Below are 17784 nucleotides of genomic sequence, written 5' to 3'. Positions count from 1 at the left end.
TGCATGCTGCTGACTACTTACAACTCTTCCCTAGGCCAGCAAGCCGACTAGTTCCTCGCCTTCTGCAAGTCCCAGATACCGTCGTGCAGCTGTCAGTGATCACCATCATTCAGTCGGAACAGTCAACGCGAACATCGGGACCGTCTCGGCGCGGCAGTCAAGGAAGGCCAATTGCCATTGGCACTTCCGGATTACGGTACCTGCCCATCCAAAAGCACTGCCCCGTGTCTCGAAACCCCCGTCGATCCCGAGTCCTCTTCCGACGACAGCCACAACAACGTCAAGAGACAAGAAACAAAGAAGCAAATCCCGCCTCTTCCCATGGTGCCGGCCAAGGGGGGGGTAACACAGCAAAGAGGGACTTGCCGTGTGGTGCCCGCGATCTAGACTCCCCGAGTGTGGGACCCTGACTCGGGCGGAGTCGAAGGAATGCTTGCGCTGGAGTCGATCCCAGTGGACCAAAAGAGCATAGGCTCCTCGGGGACTTCTGAGCCCGCGCGTTGAGCACAACACTAGCCCCGACGGGCGTGACGAACGGGGCTCTGCTACCAAAATATTCTCCGCCCGCGACAGAGATTGTACGACGCGATACAACGAGTGGGTTCCAGTGGGCTATGGTCTGTGTTTTGTGCTGTGGGCTTTGACCTTTTGTCCATGCCCTTTGGACCGCGACAGACACTCCGACCCGTGTCTCCTTGTCTGCTTTGTACGAATGCCATGGCATCATACCTGGGGGCTTGTCATCGCCTCTCGAGACGACATCTACCAGACAACTGAAGCGGTGCCGCCGATTGCGATACGAGGACCACGCAAAACACGAGATGCCCTACCACGACTCGACGCAGGGGCGTTTATCAAGCCTTTGGGGATCTTGCTGGCGTCTCGAAGGTTAATTTGGCGTACTCGCCCAGGGCTTGGGATCAAACGGTGGTCTAAACTCTCTGACCTTGAGATCGCCCTGCCACTACGATGTTTAGGGGTTCGCCGGTTTCCTAACGACCTACACTTGTTCTGTTCTGTCTCTAGGTGGACCTAAAACATTCGTTTCCTGAGCTGCGACGACAGACGGAGTCAAGACAAGAATAGCCACTCATGGGACGAAAGCCCTCCGTCCCCCTCGACAATTATCGGATGGTTCAACGCCCGTGTGGCGGAGTGTTCGATGTCGGGAGGCCACAGGAAGAGAACAGAAGCTGGCCGTTCATCGCCGACAGTCCTAGGTGCAGACTTACCTACGAATACCCATACTGCGACCCCTCCCTTTCTGAGAGCACATATTGCGCTGTCACATCTCCGAGATGAAGATGAGGATGGGTAAGGATAGACCTGAGCAGACCACCCATCGTTGGGGACTCCTACGCGCCTTGCGTCTTGTCGAAGGCTGCTTTTCCCCTGAAAGTGTAGGGAACCAAGATGTCTCTGCACGTGTCTCCTGACAGTGTCTGATGTTGTGCTTGTCCCTGTCACCCACAAGAGGTTCGGGGCCTACCTTAGCGTTTCCCCCGCAAGTTCGACTTGTCAAACGAATACTCGAGCTAGGGGCGGGCGCGAGCGCAGACAGGGACACTGACGCCGGCTCGTCTTATCTTGTCTCGAGTTTGTCATTGCCGCTTACCACCACTATCAAAGTCGAGACGCGTCGCGCCGCTCTCTCTGACGCACAGGCTACTGGGACATCACAAATAACTAGATATGAAGGACCGCCGTTGCCTGAGCTCGCAATCAAGAGAAGAGTTGCGTGTCCAGCAGTAGTGGCAAGGGGGTGGTCAAGTTGCCTTACCCTGCCTCGCACAGGACTGAACGTTACCGTGCCTCTAATGATTACAGAGATCTTAGAGTGTCGATCTTGTAGGGAACGACTGCAGTTGCGAGCGCGTAATTGCAATCGATCTGCCGAAAGCCGTGGAGTGCTCGCTTCGAATCTCGATGGGAGCTGCTGCGGCGTACCGACCTGGAAGAAATCGTATCTCAACAAGATACATAGATGCACACCGGGATTCGAAGGCGCTGAGCATCTGTGCTGTACCGTCTGTACCAACCACAGGTAGAAATCTTGACGGCGGAATGCCAGGAGGTTGACACCCTGTTGTCTCCAATTTGGTTGACGGTGGGTTTCCTGGAGAGCATCAGAATTCAGAAAATAGCCTCGGGGATGAGAAATGGGCGGGACTAACTGGAAGAGGCTGTAGCGGCATCCGCTCCTTCGATTTTTAAATGGGATTTCCTCCTGTTCCCTGTCGTCGGGCACCTCGACTACGGCGGACGGGCCACACCTCCACGTCGACATGTCGCAGCTGAGATCTGCCGGGGGCGGATTTACTAGGAATACCGAGCCAGACGCGAGGCCGGGGGCCGGGGGCCGGGGACCCAAGATCAAACCCGAAGGTCGAAGGTGTGGCTCAGGGTGGCCCAAGGTGATGGTGAGAATGGTAGGGGTAGGGCCCAAAGTTCTAGGCAGCTTCACCTGGGTTCCTTGCAACTTAAGTCGAGGTCGAAGCTACCTAGGAAGATGCTCCAGCGCCCAGCTCTGCCCTGCGTTACCAACGTCCCCTTCTCCTACTGGCGTGCTGGCTCAGGTGCTTCCAATGCTGTGCCGCCCGGATACGCTAAGGAATAGCACTTCTCTTGGAAGTGTCTCTGTTTGTATGTGTCGCAACCATGTTTCCCAAGCCCAATTTGCTATTCACTGGTGCTTCAGAGAAATTCCAGAGGGCTGGAGCGCTGCGATGGCCAGGGGGGAGGAGGGGAGGTGTTCTTTCTTTTGCCTACCCCTCGCTTAATTGTGACAGCCTGCAACCCTGCCCGACGATGGCTGCTCCCCTCAGGCTAATTTGCCCTGCGAGGGTGGGCTGCGGGCACTGAGAACAGAAGGTTGGGTTCCGCAGTGCAGATGCATGCGGAGTTGCGAATCGACACGGGTATTCAAAGGCGGGCTCTCTCGCTCAGTCATATCAGACGCGTGCGCGCACTGGGTCCCGCGAAAATTTGGATTGCGCTCGAGAGCCGAGGCAAACAGGGAGGGAGTGTCCGAGAGTGATGAGGGACGATCGAACACCTTGCCTGGTAAATGACATTGGAATCGGCGGCCGTCGGCGACGGCGACGCGATAGCGACGTTGACGGTGACGGTGAAGGTGGACGAAGCGAAGACAAGGCAGTGGCACAACCGCCGGAAAGGGCCGCTGAGAGCAACCAACCTTGGGGGATTGTATCGAGAGCGAAGTACTGTACTTCGTGCTCTGGTTCGAAAGTACCTGCGGCAGCACCGGGGCAAAAGTCCCGGTACATGGCCAGGCCGCCGTCCAACGATGTCTTCCGCGCCCTTTGCTTCGCAATGCGTCTGTACCACTACCTGAGTACAAGTACTGCAGAGGCAGGCAGTGGCGTACGGAGTACCTTTCATCCTCCCTTAGGTGGGCTGCGGCGCGGTGTCCTTTCCTCAGCTGGACATTGTCGGAGAAGGTGCAAGCACGGAGCACGATGCGGACTTGTACGGCCGCTTCCGCCTGCTATGCTGGACTGTCGATGCCGATGGGAAGCATGTCTTTTCTCTCTCGGCGTTCAAATGGCAGGACCTCGGTGAAATTCCGCCTCGATGACTGCAATTTTTTTTCTCTCCTCTGTTCAATCCCGCACTGGTTGCCACATTAGAACATGGAGCCTCAATCCGCCACCTGCCATCGCGCAGCCCGCATGCGTGTCAATGTGGCCTGTCGAGCCGTGTCGAGCCGAGTCTGACTGATATTGCAAATGTGTCGGCCGTGTTGGACTACTCCCTGCTTGATGGGACTGTACCCTGTTCTCACCGCTCAAGTTCACGGCCGAGTCGGTCGGTGTCCGACAGCTTACGATGCGATTCCCCCGGAGCCCTGCAAGCATTTGCATGCGTCACATCTACGCTCCACAGTCCGCAGTCCACGGCGAACGGGCACGCTGATGCCCAGATGGCGGCCGCCGCCGCCGCTGCTCCTCTCCTACGGCTCCCACCTTCCGACACCCTTTACAGTCTACAGGCGACAGCCTCGTCGAAGCAGTGTGGTCGGTCGTCCGAGTACCGACAACGACGGCTTTCTAGCCTGGTTCAGGCCTCAGCACGAGTTGCTGCATATGAGCCAAAGCCAATGCCAGGAACCGCCTCCAACGTGCCTTAGGGCTATCCGAATAGTTCAGGACCAATCTACGGCTATTCTCGAACAAACTAAGCAAGTCCCGACACCCTGGTTTGGGGGTTCACCAAGAAACGCAGCCCGCTGCTAGAGTGATCTGTCGCGAAGGTTAGGGCGTCGACAGATCTCAAGCGACCCAAGCCGCTGGGAATCGACTAAACAAGCGTTAATGCCCCGGAGGGGCACAGTGTCTGGTCTTGTCTTTCAGTTGGCCGCCTCCGAGGAACCCAAACCAACACACGCACACACAGAAGAGCAGTGCCGTGCAAACGGGCGAACACCTTATCCCGACTTGACCTCGCACCTACATGCCTGGCTGGCTGGCTGTTCATCTACCGCCGGTCCATCCTTGAGACGAGTAGCGCCGCCATCGCCAATTGTTTGTTCCAACGACAGCCCTCCATACCCAACACCTTGGGCAGTCGCACCACCACACATCAAACCCTGAATGACAAGGACGCTAGTCCGTTCAGTCACTCATCCTGAAGGATTTGGGGGCAGAGAAGCCACGAGAAGCATGCCTTGGCATAGCCGGCGGCTAGCATTCCGACAACACACGAACATCAAGCTCAACACCGTCATGCTACAGGCTGCTCCGTACTTGACGAAGACGTGCCACACCGACCTGCAAACCCGCGCTGCTGTCGGTAACGACTCGCCTGGTCGGCTTCAGCCACCTGCAACACTGCAAAACCAACGACTGGCCAAACGAAATGTCTTGTACTAGTACACACGCACCTTTACGGGCACCCGTGCGAGCACACCACAAACGACAAGTGATTGTCAATGAGCAGCAGGCCCCCGCCAATCTTGCTTCCCGCTTCCAGCCGTCACCATTTCAACGGTCACTGGTATCACATCACCCTCACGTCGTCCCATGTTCATGTCATTCCCATTAATCCTCCCTCAGTTGGTGGTGCCGCCATCGACTAGGGCGAAGCAACTTTCGGCCAATGCACACTCCCAACGACCTGCTGCAGCCGGCCATGAACCTCATGTCCCTCCAAATTCCGCCGATTTCATCTTCTTGCATCGGTCACCCATCCATGAATTCAAAAAAAAAAAATCGAGTTGTCGCTCCGAATGCGGCACTGCATTGCCGTCATTGGCCGAGCGGCCCAGCATTGGCAAATATTGTGACTCCCTCTTGTTGCCCGTGTACATTGCACACCGATACGAATGGCGGCGGCAACACACGAAATTTTGACAGGATAGGACCGCATTAGGCCACGAATCCCAGGGAACGAGGAACACGAGAAAGGATTGAGATTGCGCGGATACCTCGGAACGACAAGCAAGACACGGTCATCAGACCCAAAGTTTCTGACCGCATTACCCATGCGATGATTCCATTGCCTGAAGCCTGCAGCAGTTGAGCAGCGACGACGGCAGCCTTTCTGCCCTTTGCCTACGGGTACTATCCATGCCATTGAGTGCTGGTTGGCCACCTTCATTGCCGCCCTTTTGTCACTCGCCATGTCGTCGCCTCCGTCGCCGGCGGCCTGCCAGTCGACACCCCTGCTGCGTGTCTTGGCCGTGACATGCTGGCTCGTACTCTACGCACCGCCCAGCACAAAGTACCGGCCAGACCAGCGCTGAAAAATGCAGTCGTGGCCCTCCTCTCCGGCCCAGTGGATGACCGAGCGCTGTCACTGACAGGCTCAGGCTTGACCTGACCTGACCAGACTAGACCAGGTCGCGAGACACCATTTTATCGAAGTCCTCTGGGGCCTGTCTACCCCTCCTCACATCACCTAGGATTTTGTTCGCACGTCCCTTTTCGAGTTCGAAATGCTACCTCACCACAACATTCCACGTGCAGGCCAAAACTTTGTGCGCCCGACGTCTGCAGTCCGGCCATACTGCCTCACGTGGAGTATCCACTGATGTGCAGACCATGCCGTTCAGCGCAACGGACCACGGTCCAATCCACGCACCAAAGACAGTGGCTTGACCCTGTGCAACAATCGTATGAGCACGGCGAACCGTCTAGCCGTCAAGCCAGCCGTGGCAGCTGGGCGAAGTGGCCGAGGAAGATACAGACCGAATCGGAACTTGGATCGTCAATGAGGCGGTCTGTTGGAATCGTCCAAATGTTGCACAAGGACCGACGCATCTCGCGAATCGACCACAACACTCATCAAAAACAGCCGGCTCAGGGCAGACGCTACCACGGCCTGCCATGCCGAGTTCGTTGCAGCGGAAGTTGGAGTTGCTTGGTGTCTATCAGACAGGGTCATGCTCGCTCTTGGTTTCGCAGCCGCAGGGTAAGATTTTATGCTTCCCTGCTCTTTCAATCACTTGCCATCGCACACTGGACTGTCAATGTCAACCATCTGACATCTGTCTACAAGTACACCCTTTAACCTTTAATATGTTATCAATGCTTCACCTTTCCTCAGCTGCTCTCGCGTCTGCCGTACCCTGCCGCGTCGCCGTGCCCCTCACTTTCGCGACATGGCTGTCCCTCTTCTAATTCTTCGTCGCAGGACTTCCCAGCCAATATCGCAAGACTTCTTCGGTAGCAAGGATTTTTGCACATCTTCTGGGCCCACCATAAGATGAAAACCGGGGTCACTTTCGGCTGCTCTCTGCATTTCGGGAGGTCTCTCGCCTCTTGTCATTTGATGCCCAAGGGAAAGGGTGGGATTTTGAGTTTTTCGTGAGGCTGGAACCAATCTTGTAGGACGCACCATCATCCGCACAGGTCACGTTTTCCTCTCACACCAGGTTTCTCGCTGGTTCCAGGCCGGGCCTTCTAAGGAAGGCACGACAACGCTATTCGACCGATTACGACCTTGATTTCAGACTCTCGTTTTCTAGCCATGGCCGTCGCCGTGTTTGGCTTTCAGCATCAAGTTGCGTGTCGTTCAACCGCTTCCTCACGGCAAAGCAGGACAGAGCATTTGCACTGACTTGTCCAACAGCATGGCATCTTGCTGCTCCTTCAACAAAGACATTCCTTTAGGCTGCGCAACTGAATCATCTTGAGGATCGCCGCCGTAATGAGCAGGTGCCGACAACCACTTTCGGGAAGGCTAGAAAGCAAGTTTCAAGGCTTGTCTGAGACATATGTTCCTGACTATTCCCAATACCTCGAGGCGTATGTGCGGCTAAGACGAAGGGGATGCTTCAGGCGCCGCTAATGCCCATGGAATCATTTGCCAAGCTCCAGGAACCAAACCGGAAAGACATCTTTATCGAGGTATTCGACCGTCAACAAGTGATCCCCCGCTGGTAAGATGCTCTAGCCGACGCGTCTCACATGTCTCTGGGAATTTTACAAGACAAGGCAAGCCCGACCCATCAGGGACATTATGCAACTATGGCATATGGTACCCCTGGTGGATGAAGTCATGAGGCCATCAGGCGGTCAGTCCTGCTGCTGTGGTCCTCGATGAACAAGCATCCTTCAGGGGGGTCTGGCGAGCCCAGCAAGTGTCAAGCAAAGTACGGCCAATTTTAAGCCCCCAACGGACAAGAGCAACGATACCCCTGCTCCCGCTAGCGTGAGCTGATGCAGTCGGAGCGGCAGACAGTGTTCACATTGTTGGGCTTCGCACTGTAATTGAAATGGGACAGAGGTGCATGCCCTTATGTAACGGACATGGGCGAGGAGCCACGGAAAGCGGCTTATTTTCACTCATCGCCAGTTGGCTAGAGGTTGCGCACATCCACTGCGGCAACAGACGACCGCGAAAAGCGGCACCTGCACCCAAGCCAAGCAGAAACGCGTACGCGGTATCCGTACGGAATTGCAGCGGGCGATGGACTGTTCAACATCGTTCTCGGATCTTCCTTCTGTGGATGACAACAGTTGGCGGTGAGCAAGACGACACAGAAAAATAACAATGGCGTTCGTACCTGCAAGAGATGACTTACAACTGGACCGCCATGAGGCCTGGCTAGCTGCATGCTCCAGGCTGCAGCGCGCGCTGCAAAGCCGGTGCACCTATCACGATTGCTTCGCTGATTGATCCGGGTCGGCAACGACGGACGGCCAATATCGGAGATGCCACACTCCGAGAGCCACGGCAGCGGAGTACCCAAGTGGAGGTACGAGGAGGCAAAGAGCAAAGTTGAGCGGCGGGAGTGGGAAAGTCGATTTCCCATGTCCCCCAGCTACGAATACAGCGGCGTGGGCCAATTTTGCTGCTGACGCCGGCTCATGAAGATCGTCCTCTGCCTGGGGCCCACCGCTCAGCTGTGCCCTCCATCAACCTGCTATGTCGCATACAGCCTGATCTCCCGCATGATGGGATACAGACAGGGCCATCGCGATACCATACAACCCCTCTCCTCTGACGGTCTGACCCCTCGAACCCCCAGAAGGTCATCGATAGTGGCTCAGGTAAGGCGGTCTTTCTAACCCTCGGCTACCCGCTTTTGGATCATCCGCCTCGTCCTACGCAGTACGTACGGACACAACCTTCACATTCACACTGCATTCCTAGGTATCATCGCGCAAACTCCAAGAGAGGAGCCAACTCCTTTCCGCTATCCGGTCGACTCTGGGCAAGCGGGCCACTAACAACCGCACCCCCACAAACTCACTATTCCCTGCATAGCCCTTTCGCTTCGCTGCTAGCGCGGTGTGCAAAGTGTACGCAAGAACGATTGCAAACTACAGAGTACAGGACTAGGCGCTCTGACTGCCAAACGATGCGTGCGGCAAAGAAAGAACACCACCTAGGACTCCCGACAGCTGGGAAGCTGACGAAAGCCGACTAGCTTGATGATCCGCCGCGATGGTAGACCCTATCTGGCGATCATTCGGTCTGCAGGAGACTTGAGCAGAAGACTTCTAGGGCTTCACAGAAACAGCCTCAATTGCTTCTTCGAAAGGCTTGAGTCAACGACAGTTGAAGCTCATCCAGTAGACCATATGGACCATTCGCCTCGCCACTGTTGCAACGCAAATCGCTGCAACCGCGCAATCCTCTCAACGCCTCCGGTGAGGTGTTGTAGGTTGAAAATCAAGAGAAAATGACTCGTGTCTGTTCATCGATGATTTGGAGGAGCGCATGCGCTTCCGTAGTGTATTTCCAGGGATATTTTGCCCTGTCGATCGCCTTGCTTGCTTGTCATTGATCGACCTCGGCGCTCCACACATCCACCCTTGGGCGCGAGAGGCCGAGCGGTGGGCAATGTTGATCTCTGAAGAAACTTGCAGCTCGGTTGAAAGCCCCAAAAAGCACAATGATTGTCATGTGTGATCGAGCATCGATTTCTGCTGCTGCCAAGTCCAGCAACAGGTGGACGATTACCCGCAACATTTCGGTTCATGACGGCCAGTCTTCGTCCAGAGGATGGTTGGCAGACCGAACGCGATCGGGTAGCGGCAAACTGACTTCATCCAATCAGCGTCATCAATCATCGAGCGACTCTAGTTGGTGCACATGACAAACTCCTCCTGCGGGCGACTTATCATCCCAGAGAATGTCAGCCTTAGCCTTATTATTCGTACTACTCTAGAAATCCAACGCCTGCAGAGCCACTTATCTAAGCTGACGGGCTGGTCAATCATATCTGAGCTCACAAGGCTATTGGGCCCCAGGCTGCTTGTCACCTACCTTAAGGACAATGGATCTAGGTACAGGTTCGGCCTTTTGTCTCTCTGTGTGTGAGGCACTTGGCTTGCGGCTACCGCTGAGATGTCTTCAACGGTGGTTATCAATTGGCAGCGACGCTCGCGAGTTTGCATCATGGTCCAGCCATCATAGCCCGAGACACCTTGAGAGAAGAAGTTTTCATGGTGAGGGGCTTGCACATTGAAACTTGCTCATTAAGCATGCAGGAGTATCTTCATCTCGAGTGCAGTGGTTGGCAATTGCAGACTCCTGGCAAGGTTCTGCCCGTCTCTTCGTCTCCCCGCTTCCCGTGGCTGCTGTCGCGACTGCTCACCGCGGCCAACGATCACCATGCAAGGCAACGCAAATCATAGTTCTTGCGCGAGGCCACCAACCCCGGAGTATCTGCTTATTATGGCATCGATCATGCCTGTGCACAAAGCTCGAACAAGTCTGTTCTATGCCAAACCGCGCGTACGGCGTCGTCGTGCAAAGAACTGCGACACTGTCGGCAGGATTCATATCGGATGAAGGTTCCATCCCCACAGCACTCCCCCTTTTCAGTCGCATTTTCTTCTCTCCTCTATGCTGCGGTCAAGTCTCATGTCATGGATGTGTGCGTCTGCACAATGATCATCCCCCGAAGGGCGACGCAAGCACCATCCATCTTGGACCTACCCCTGAGTGGTTGGCATCCAAGCACGATCGAGACGCAGTCACAATCACATACGAGCATCATGTTTGCATCCAGTGAAACTGCTTGGATGTTTTTGAAGCTACCCAGGAGAGTCATTCGTCCCAACAGGGACTCAAACTAACCAGCGAACATTGTCCGTGCTGATGAAAGCCTCAGCTTCATCCCTGTTTCCAACTGCCTTGCGTCGCACACAGTCTTTGTCTTCACCGCCGTTGGGACCAAAGTCCGCACGACTAAGAGCTCTGCAGAACAGACTTTGCCTCGAACAGGAAAGCGCCTACCAGATATCAGAAGAGATTGGTACGGAGCAGTCTCATGGCCTGCGCGCGGTCATGGGAGCTAGTCGCTGCTCCATGGGCTGACCAACTACACCCATCCGACGATGCGGCGAGATCAGAAAAGTCACTGAGGTGACATCCGGCCGTTCTAGCTGTCGCTCCCGTACCTAGATGTGTATCCATTGAAAGCTCCCGTCAACCATGGGTAGGCCGTCCCACATGGCCAAGCTCGATGCGAACGAAGCCTCTCGACATAGCCGGCTCCTTTGTCTGTAGAGTCTCCAACGAGGAATAGCGGCGGATCATTCTTGGGGCAGGGTTGCAGTTGCAACCAAGTGCTTCCGTTAGCAAGAGAAGCACCTCTGGTGCAACTAATCACCAGCCTACGCTAAAGATGCATCGGTCAGGTCGTGAGCCGAACTGACGATGCCATGGAGACGCCAGCGCATGAGAGAACCCTAACCCCGTCAAGGCACTAGCGGCTCCTGGTGACCACGGCATCACCACTTCGTGGCCTTCTAATTGACCCCCTTTTCTTCGCTCCCGATGACGGTGTTGACGCCGTCGGAAAATCACGCGCGCAAAGGCCAAGCAAGTTCTGGCCCGCCTGGTTCGACAGGGTTGAGGCAACGCCAACTACGAATTTCTCCGATCAGCTGGCGTCTTTCAGTTCCTGTCGACAAGTGGGCAGGGCGCTATCGTGGCCTAGCTTTCAATTGCGGGCGTCTGCGTATCGGTCAGCAAATGCAATGAAGCGGAAACATGTTTGCGTTGGAAATGGCCTTAGTCGCCATATGGCTAAAACATTGAGCCATGATATTTCTCCGCCGTTGGACAGCTGTTTGTCCTGTGGCTCGTGAAACCTGGGGGGACTGCGACTAGCCCACGTTTCCTCGAGAGAAGGCCGAGACCTCCTGAACCAGCCGTATCCTTAGCAGGTTGCGGACAGGAATTGGGGAGTCGACTTCAGCAATTGGGCTTGCTATCGGCATGGCTGTCGCGTTACATGTCGCGTTAATTGGTCTCTGATATGCCAGCACGCGGTAGTCGCGAACAGAGCATTACCAAACGGCACGTCAACCAACCTACTGGTGCTATAACCTTGGCCTCCTTCCAGCTTTGCGTGCCTGAACAACAGGAAACTGCCCGGTACGCGCAGTCATTTCAATTATATTACGCCGGGCCAGAACACGAGAGGGGTTCCGACAAGAAAGAAAAACCGAGCGTTGAAAGAGATTGAGTCTGTCGCAAGGTGCGCCTGGTTCGACGCAAGAATCAATCAATTCGCAAAACACGTATGATGTCGTCAAAAAAAGGGGATTTGGCTGCATATCCCCGGGTGGGCTATTGTGGGCCGTGGCCGTCTCGACCAACCGGGATTGTGCAGATCCTTGTGAACATCATCCGTCGACCGGGACACCACGTTGTCGGTTCTGTCTCGCCCTCGACGCCGCTCCCTTCGCTGCTCCAGGAACCTGGGTCTGGGTTACACACCTGATGCAATCCTTTCTTTTCCTCCTCTTGGCCTTCGTGCGTACCAAAGTTGCACAAAGACAACGCCAAAGAGTGTAACATGGCGCCTCAATAGCTCGTCCTGCCACTTGGGACGGCATTTTGGGGGGTTCGACGAGAGGAGGAGGGGCGGGGGCTAAGCCTCGAGAGGAGGGGAACCAGAATGCTTCTCCTCCTTTGACTTCGGCATGCCCTGCTACGAGAGGGGCTCAAACTGTAAACATCGGATTACGGCAAAAAATGCCTGTACTGCAGCAAGCCAACGAGGACGCATCACGTCCCACGCGGTCGGTCGCGGTGCTGCTCTGGAGAATCGGGGAAGTTCCATGCCATGTCTTCAAAAAGGTAAAAATAAAAGATAAACCGGACGATACAGGCACATATTGGTCGATGCCACCCGATATCACTCGATACAATCCGTGCCCAAGTGGCTATCAGCTCTCCTGATATCACATCTTAGCACTCTCTTTCGCCTGATAATCGGGCATACTACGGTTGTACGTCAACTCGAGTCGCGATTCCTCCCCTGCCACTCTGCACCCTGCTTACGCGCCAAGTTACGAACTCTACCCGACTTCCAAAGCATTATCTCCCAGCTCCCCGACATAGTTTTGCTCACGCCGCCACAGACGTAAACATGCCTTCATCAAGTTAGGGATTCTTCAGCATAGGTCAAAGACTTGTCCTCACTCGCGCTGGCGGCCCACGGCAGCACTAACCAGCGCACTAAGCCGCTTGCTTACAAGCCCGCCTGCTGAGGTCCCCGATGTCACGTTAATTACACACTCAAGGTGATGATGAGCTTGGCCATACTGTATCGGGACTACTGGCGGGTCTCTTCCAAAATCTCGTCAATGTTCATCCAGCGGCTCTTCCAGGCCGGGACGGGAAGACCAACGCAAGCCATTGAACCAGAGATACAACGAGCCGGAATGCTTTGTGAGAGGTGTCAAGATGCGGTCACTACTCGCGAATTCATCCCTACCGTAATTGGGACAGTCACGGGTATGCGCAATCTGTCAGCGAGGTCTGAGGCCGCGCCCACTTCATCTCCCTTCAAGCATACGCGTCCAATCATTGCAGATATTCCAAGACAAAGACTCGAATAAAGTTTCCCACCCGTGGGCCTTTTGCACTTCCACCGCACCCAACGTCCGTACCGCTCCCAATTTGGACGAAACTGGGGACGATTCTCACAGGATGGCAGTCGAGAGGAAAATCTCAAATCCCACACCCATCGTTGCTTGCTATCCGAAGTTACTCTCTGCCTTCCTCCCGCTTGTCCGCCAACGAACCTGCCAGCGGAAAGTCCGAGCTCAAGAGTCCGAGTGTGGCTCCAAGATGGCGCCCTCGCTTCTCGCGTTTGGTGCTCGGGAAAGGGTGTCTCTTTGTTCTCGACCTTCCCCGGCTTCAATTCTCAAACGACTTCCACAACAGAGAGAGCGCGCCACAAGGCGCTTCTTCAACAGCTCAAGCAATTCTGCAAGCCATCGAGGTTAACTGACTCGTGGGGGGAGAAACGGCATGCCGTCGTCTCTCGCCCCCGTTCTACTCGGCACAGGATCCCAGAGATATCGTGTCTGTTCTCCTTGGGAACTGATCCATGCCGTTTCTGAGACGGCACAGCCGTTCATCCAAACGCGGCAACAGCGGAGAGGAGGAGCAAGTCACTATGTCAATGCAATAGCACCGAGGAAATATGGCACCCAGAGTACTGTACACGCGGAGAGGAGCCACACCACGCATGTCGAGCCGCGTCTAGGCCCTCTACCCACTCGGCCTAATTCACACAACCAAGGATAATTAACCCGAAAACTTGTCAATTTCCCCCAGCGTCGCAGGTGGCGCATATCAATGATTCGTGACCTGCTGTATCCGCATCTCCGTGTACGGTGTGGGTCAGTTCAATTATGAAGACCTACCACGTCTTGTTGGAGGATAGATTGAGTCCGGCGGCGGGAGAGAGGTGGACAAGGTAAGGGGGTCACGGAAGCATCAGCGAAGAGAGATGGTATCCGTGGGCAGGGTCCTTTCTCAGCCCCCTACTCCTGTTGCCATCGCGCTCTCCCATGGATGGATGGCCCGCTACCTACTCTTCCCCGCCCCGCTACCTTAGGCCGAAGATCTTTGCTCACTTGGCCGGAGGCTATCCGAGGGCACCCGGTGGCAGTGCGAACGAACGCTGATCACCCTCGAGGGGAACTGCTCTCCTCCGCGCAATTCCCTCTGCACTCACCCATGGCTTCCCCTCCTCATCTGATACGCTCTGCAGGCGCTGCCGCATATGATACGACAATTGGCTGGAATAGACTACCTACCACCCGCCATAATTTTGCCTCCCCCGTGACATGGGCGTGTGTCAAAGGGACCTTTGGAATCATTGCCGTTGCGGGAGGGAAGGAAGGAGGCCAGGTGTGGCGGCAACGCACATGCGAAGAGGCGTTCGCGCGCGGACGGTCGTTGAAGCAAGCCTCATTCTTCATCTACTTGACCATTTTGAAAGAATAGAGGGTACAGAGGGGAAGAGGATCCTTTGCAACGAAGATCAATGACAAATAACCTCCAACCTCATCTTAGTACTGCCCTCTTCCGAGTGTCTACGGATAGCCGGCCACAACGGGGAGGCTTGTTTTCGCCCTCGTTCGCTGGACATCTCCGGAGTCGACTCCGTAGTCAACGGATCGTAGCAGAAAGGACCCCAACGCTATCATGGACCCCTCCGTCAAGCGGGTTTGGCTTGCTTCGAGGTTTCTCTTGTCCGCCGGCGGCATCGTCGTCTCAATTATTCTCCTTCCTTGTCCGTTCTTTTCGGACACGCTGCCAACGCTCGCACACCCGTCGACGGTGTTGTTGCCGGCGCTGATGATTGTCAAACTGGCGCTGGTTGGCGTCTTTGCGTGCCGATGCCCGGGGCTTGTGGCTAATCCTTTCGACCCTTTTGCTTGTCCTCCTTTCAGAAACGCGACTTCCTAGCGGCGCTTGGTGGCGGCCAAGGTAGACGTGTCTAGCGGGCGATTGTAGCGTCCTCCTTTTCGTGGTTTTCCTCTTGAAGAGAGCAAGCCATGCTTCCTCAGCGATGAGGGAAGCAAGAGAAACGAGACGGCGTGATGGTTTAGTGAGCGCCCCTATTTCGAGACGGCGCCGCGTTTACTTCGCTCTTTCACTCCTTCACCCCCTTTTTTTCTCCTCCCCCCACCGCCTACGACGGACACTAGAGGGTAGAGGAGTGTGTGTGGAAGTGTAAGAAAGTCGGAAACTCTGTTTTTGCCATCTTTTTTAGTCTATGGGGTGAGGAAATCACGTACAGCACGTCGCGTGCTGGGCCAAGAGGATGCCCGTGAGGAAAACACGACGGCGTCATGCGGTAAGACTGGCGGAGAGACAGAAACACACCCTCACGGCATGGCTATCGTGAATTGGCACAGGATACGGCTAGGTGCGCCATGGGCTTCTCTCCGGGGCGTCAAGGGGGCGTGTATTATCCAAGGCAGAGAGAAAGAGAGGAGAGAGAAAGAGGCTGGATGAAGTGTGTGGATGGGACACGACACGAAACGACACGATACACAATAACACACGATACACGCACGACGCGCGTAGGATTCATGCCGCCCCCGTCTGTTCAATCTTCGCGCTCTGGCGTTCAGGTTCGTGTCATCTGGTGTTCTTTTCCCTCGAAGGAGGTCGGGAGAGGCGGGAAGAGCGGCGGCCTCTAGACCTGATCACACTTTCTTCCCACATTATCACATTTGCGCATCACGGACGCGAGAGTCCGAGGGGCGCGGGCGAGGGAAAAAAAAAAGAGATGGAGGAGGTGTCACGGGCTTTTTTTTTTCTGGCGGCGGCGGTACACGTAGCTTGCTGCCTTCCTGCCGTGCCTTAGCCACTGAGTTGTGCCCGGACTGGTGATCCGCCGGCTGTCGTCTTGAGTAGGGTGATCACACTGCTGCAGAGGCAGACGTTTAGGTGCAGACGTCCGCGGGGCGGGCACCACGTCGGACGGCTGGGGCTGGGCTGGGTGCTCGTGCTGTGCATACGGCGGCCTCGAGCAGAATGTGACGGGTGACCCGGGCCCCTTTCGTCCAGTTGTGTGAGGCAGGATCGTCCAGTGCAGCCGTTGCCGCGACCTGCGCAGAGAGGGAGGGACTCTCGGGGCCAGAGGTGCTGCTGCTGATGCTGGATTGCAGGCTGAGAAAGGTTGGGTAGCTTGAGCGCATCGTGCTTGCCGTTGCAAGGGGATTATGAACGCAATTGGCAATGGATTGGTTGGCGCAGCCAGCCCCCCTGTGAAGTGCAGTCGCCGAGCAGCAGCGAAGCAGCTCCTTTCAGCCTCCGTAATTGTGATATTGAACTTTGAAGCCAAAGAGTGACGGATGCAGACAGACACAGTGACAGAGACAGAGACAGAGTAGATCTCACGTCAAGATCCTGTGGTGGAGGAGGACCCTGATTGACGCCGTCAACGACCCAGGCGAGGGAGTGGCGTTCGACCGTCTTGGTGGTCGATGAAGCCCGCTCGAACCTGGTGTTGGACAGGTTCTTCGTTCAGTGTCCGGTCTTTGGTGCCGTCGCTGAGCTACGGACGGCGTAGTTTGGGGGCAGATTTGACAGGTTTGACGGGCATCTTGAGGCTTGTGGGTATCGTGGCAGATATTCTACCGAACGCGTCGATGGAGGTGAAATGGGCGCGTAAAGATTGTTTAATCGTAGAATGTAAATCGTGAAAATTTAAGAAAAGTTTCAATTGAGTTGAAGCAGTGTATGATTTGGATCATTGTATGTTCAAGGGGTTCAGGGGTGAGGGTCAGGCTGGATCTGAAGGACGCAGGTCGCGTTCGTGAGGCTTTTTGGTGATGTGAGGCCTGCTTGGCGTGTATCGCTACGCTCTGGTTCACGGGGAGACAGAGATATGGGTTCGCAACGACGAAAAGTAGAGCGCGCAATCATTTATATCTTTCCTTTTGCGAATGTGATCGTCGAGATGCGCTCAGGGGTCGGCTAGAAGCCGGCTCGACGATGGGCTATGACGGCGAACCTCTTCGCGCGTTCTGAAGATGTAGATGCTGCCCTATCCGAGGTGTTTTTTGACCCCACCTGGCTGTTTTTCTGACGGGAAGAAGAAGAGGCAGCGACAAACCATTCGGTCAGGGGCGCGCGGACGACGATGCCCGTGGACGACGATGCCCGTGGACGACGATACCCGTGACTGATTGTCTTCACAAACACAATGACCTCAGACCATGACTCTGTTCTCCCCTGTCGAATGACTGTTGTGTGTGCTGTGTCAGGTTGACTTCCCACGATGGCCTTCCCGAACAACAGAGCCTTCGTAGTATTAAGAGAAATCTCGGCGATAATGGGGTGATGTTCTACGACACAGTAACATGCGTCAGTCTCAGCTGCTGCGGCCTTCATTGTTAGTTCGTCGATACAATATATTCTGGGTTTACGTCTTACCAAGAGGCATGGGAGTAGAGAGACATGAGAGCGACGTAACTGGAGTGGAAGACGCAGAGTTCAAGACCAAGTCTGGCAGTGTGTGGAGACGTCAGCAGTATCAAGACT

General features: G+C 55.3%; 2 protein-coding genes across 2 annotated transcripts; both read right to left on the bottom strand.

Annotated features, from left to right (window-relative positions):
• Positions 1 to 1832: 1832 nt before the first annotated feature.
• CGCS363_v001798 (uncharacterized protein) lies at positions 1833 to 2287 on the bottom strand (the record flags this gene model as incomplete). The annotated part of the gene is made up of 3 exons (XM_036633647.1): positions 1833 to 1951; positions 2040 to 2116; positions 2175 to 2287. The coding sequence occupies 3 exons, from the start codon at positions 2285 to 2287 to the stop codon at positions 1833 to 1835; spliced, it is 309 nt and encodes a 102-aa protein (XP_036502432.1).
• A 3672-nt stretch (positions 2288 to 5959) lies between these two features.
• On the bottom strand, positions 5960 to 6281 carry CGCS363_v001797 (uncharacterized protein; the record flags this gene model as incomplete). Its single annotated transcript, XM_036633646.1, has 2 exons — positions 5960 to 6121; positions 6210 to 6281. 2 exons carry the CDS (start codon positions 6279 to 6281, stop codon positions 5960 to 5962), a joined length of 234 nt encoding a protein of 77 aa, XP_036502439.1.
• Between the last annotated feature and the right edge of the window lie 11503 nt (positions 6282 to 17784).

Source organism: Colletotrichum siamense (assembly GCF_013390195.1).
Source record: "Colletotrichum siamense strain Cg363 chromosome Unknown KSG_Cg363_contig01, whole genome shotgun sequence".
Taxonomy (NCBI): domain Eukaryota; kingdom Fungi; phylum Ascomycota; class Sordariomycetes; order Glomerellales; family Glomerellaceae; genus Colletotrichum; species Colletotrichum siamense.
This window is presented reverse-complemented; position numbering and strand designations above follow the sequence as displayed.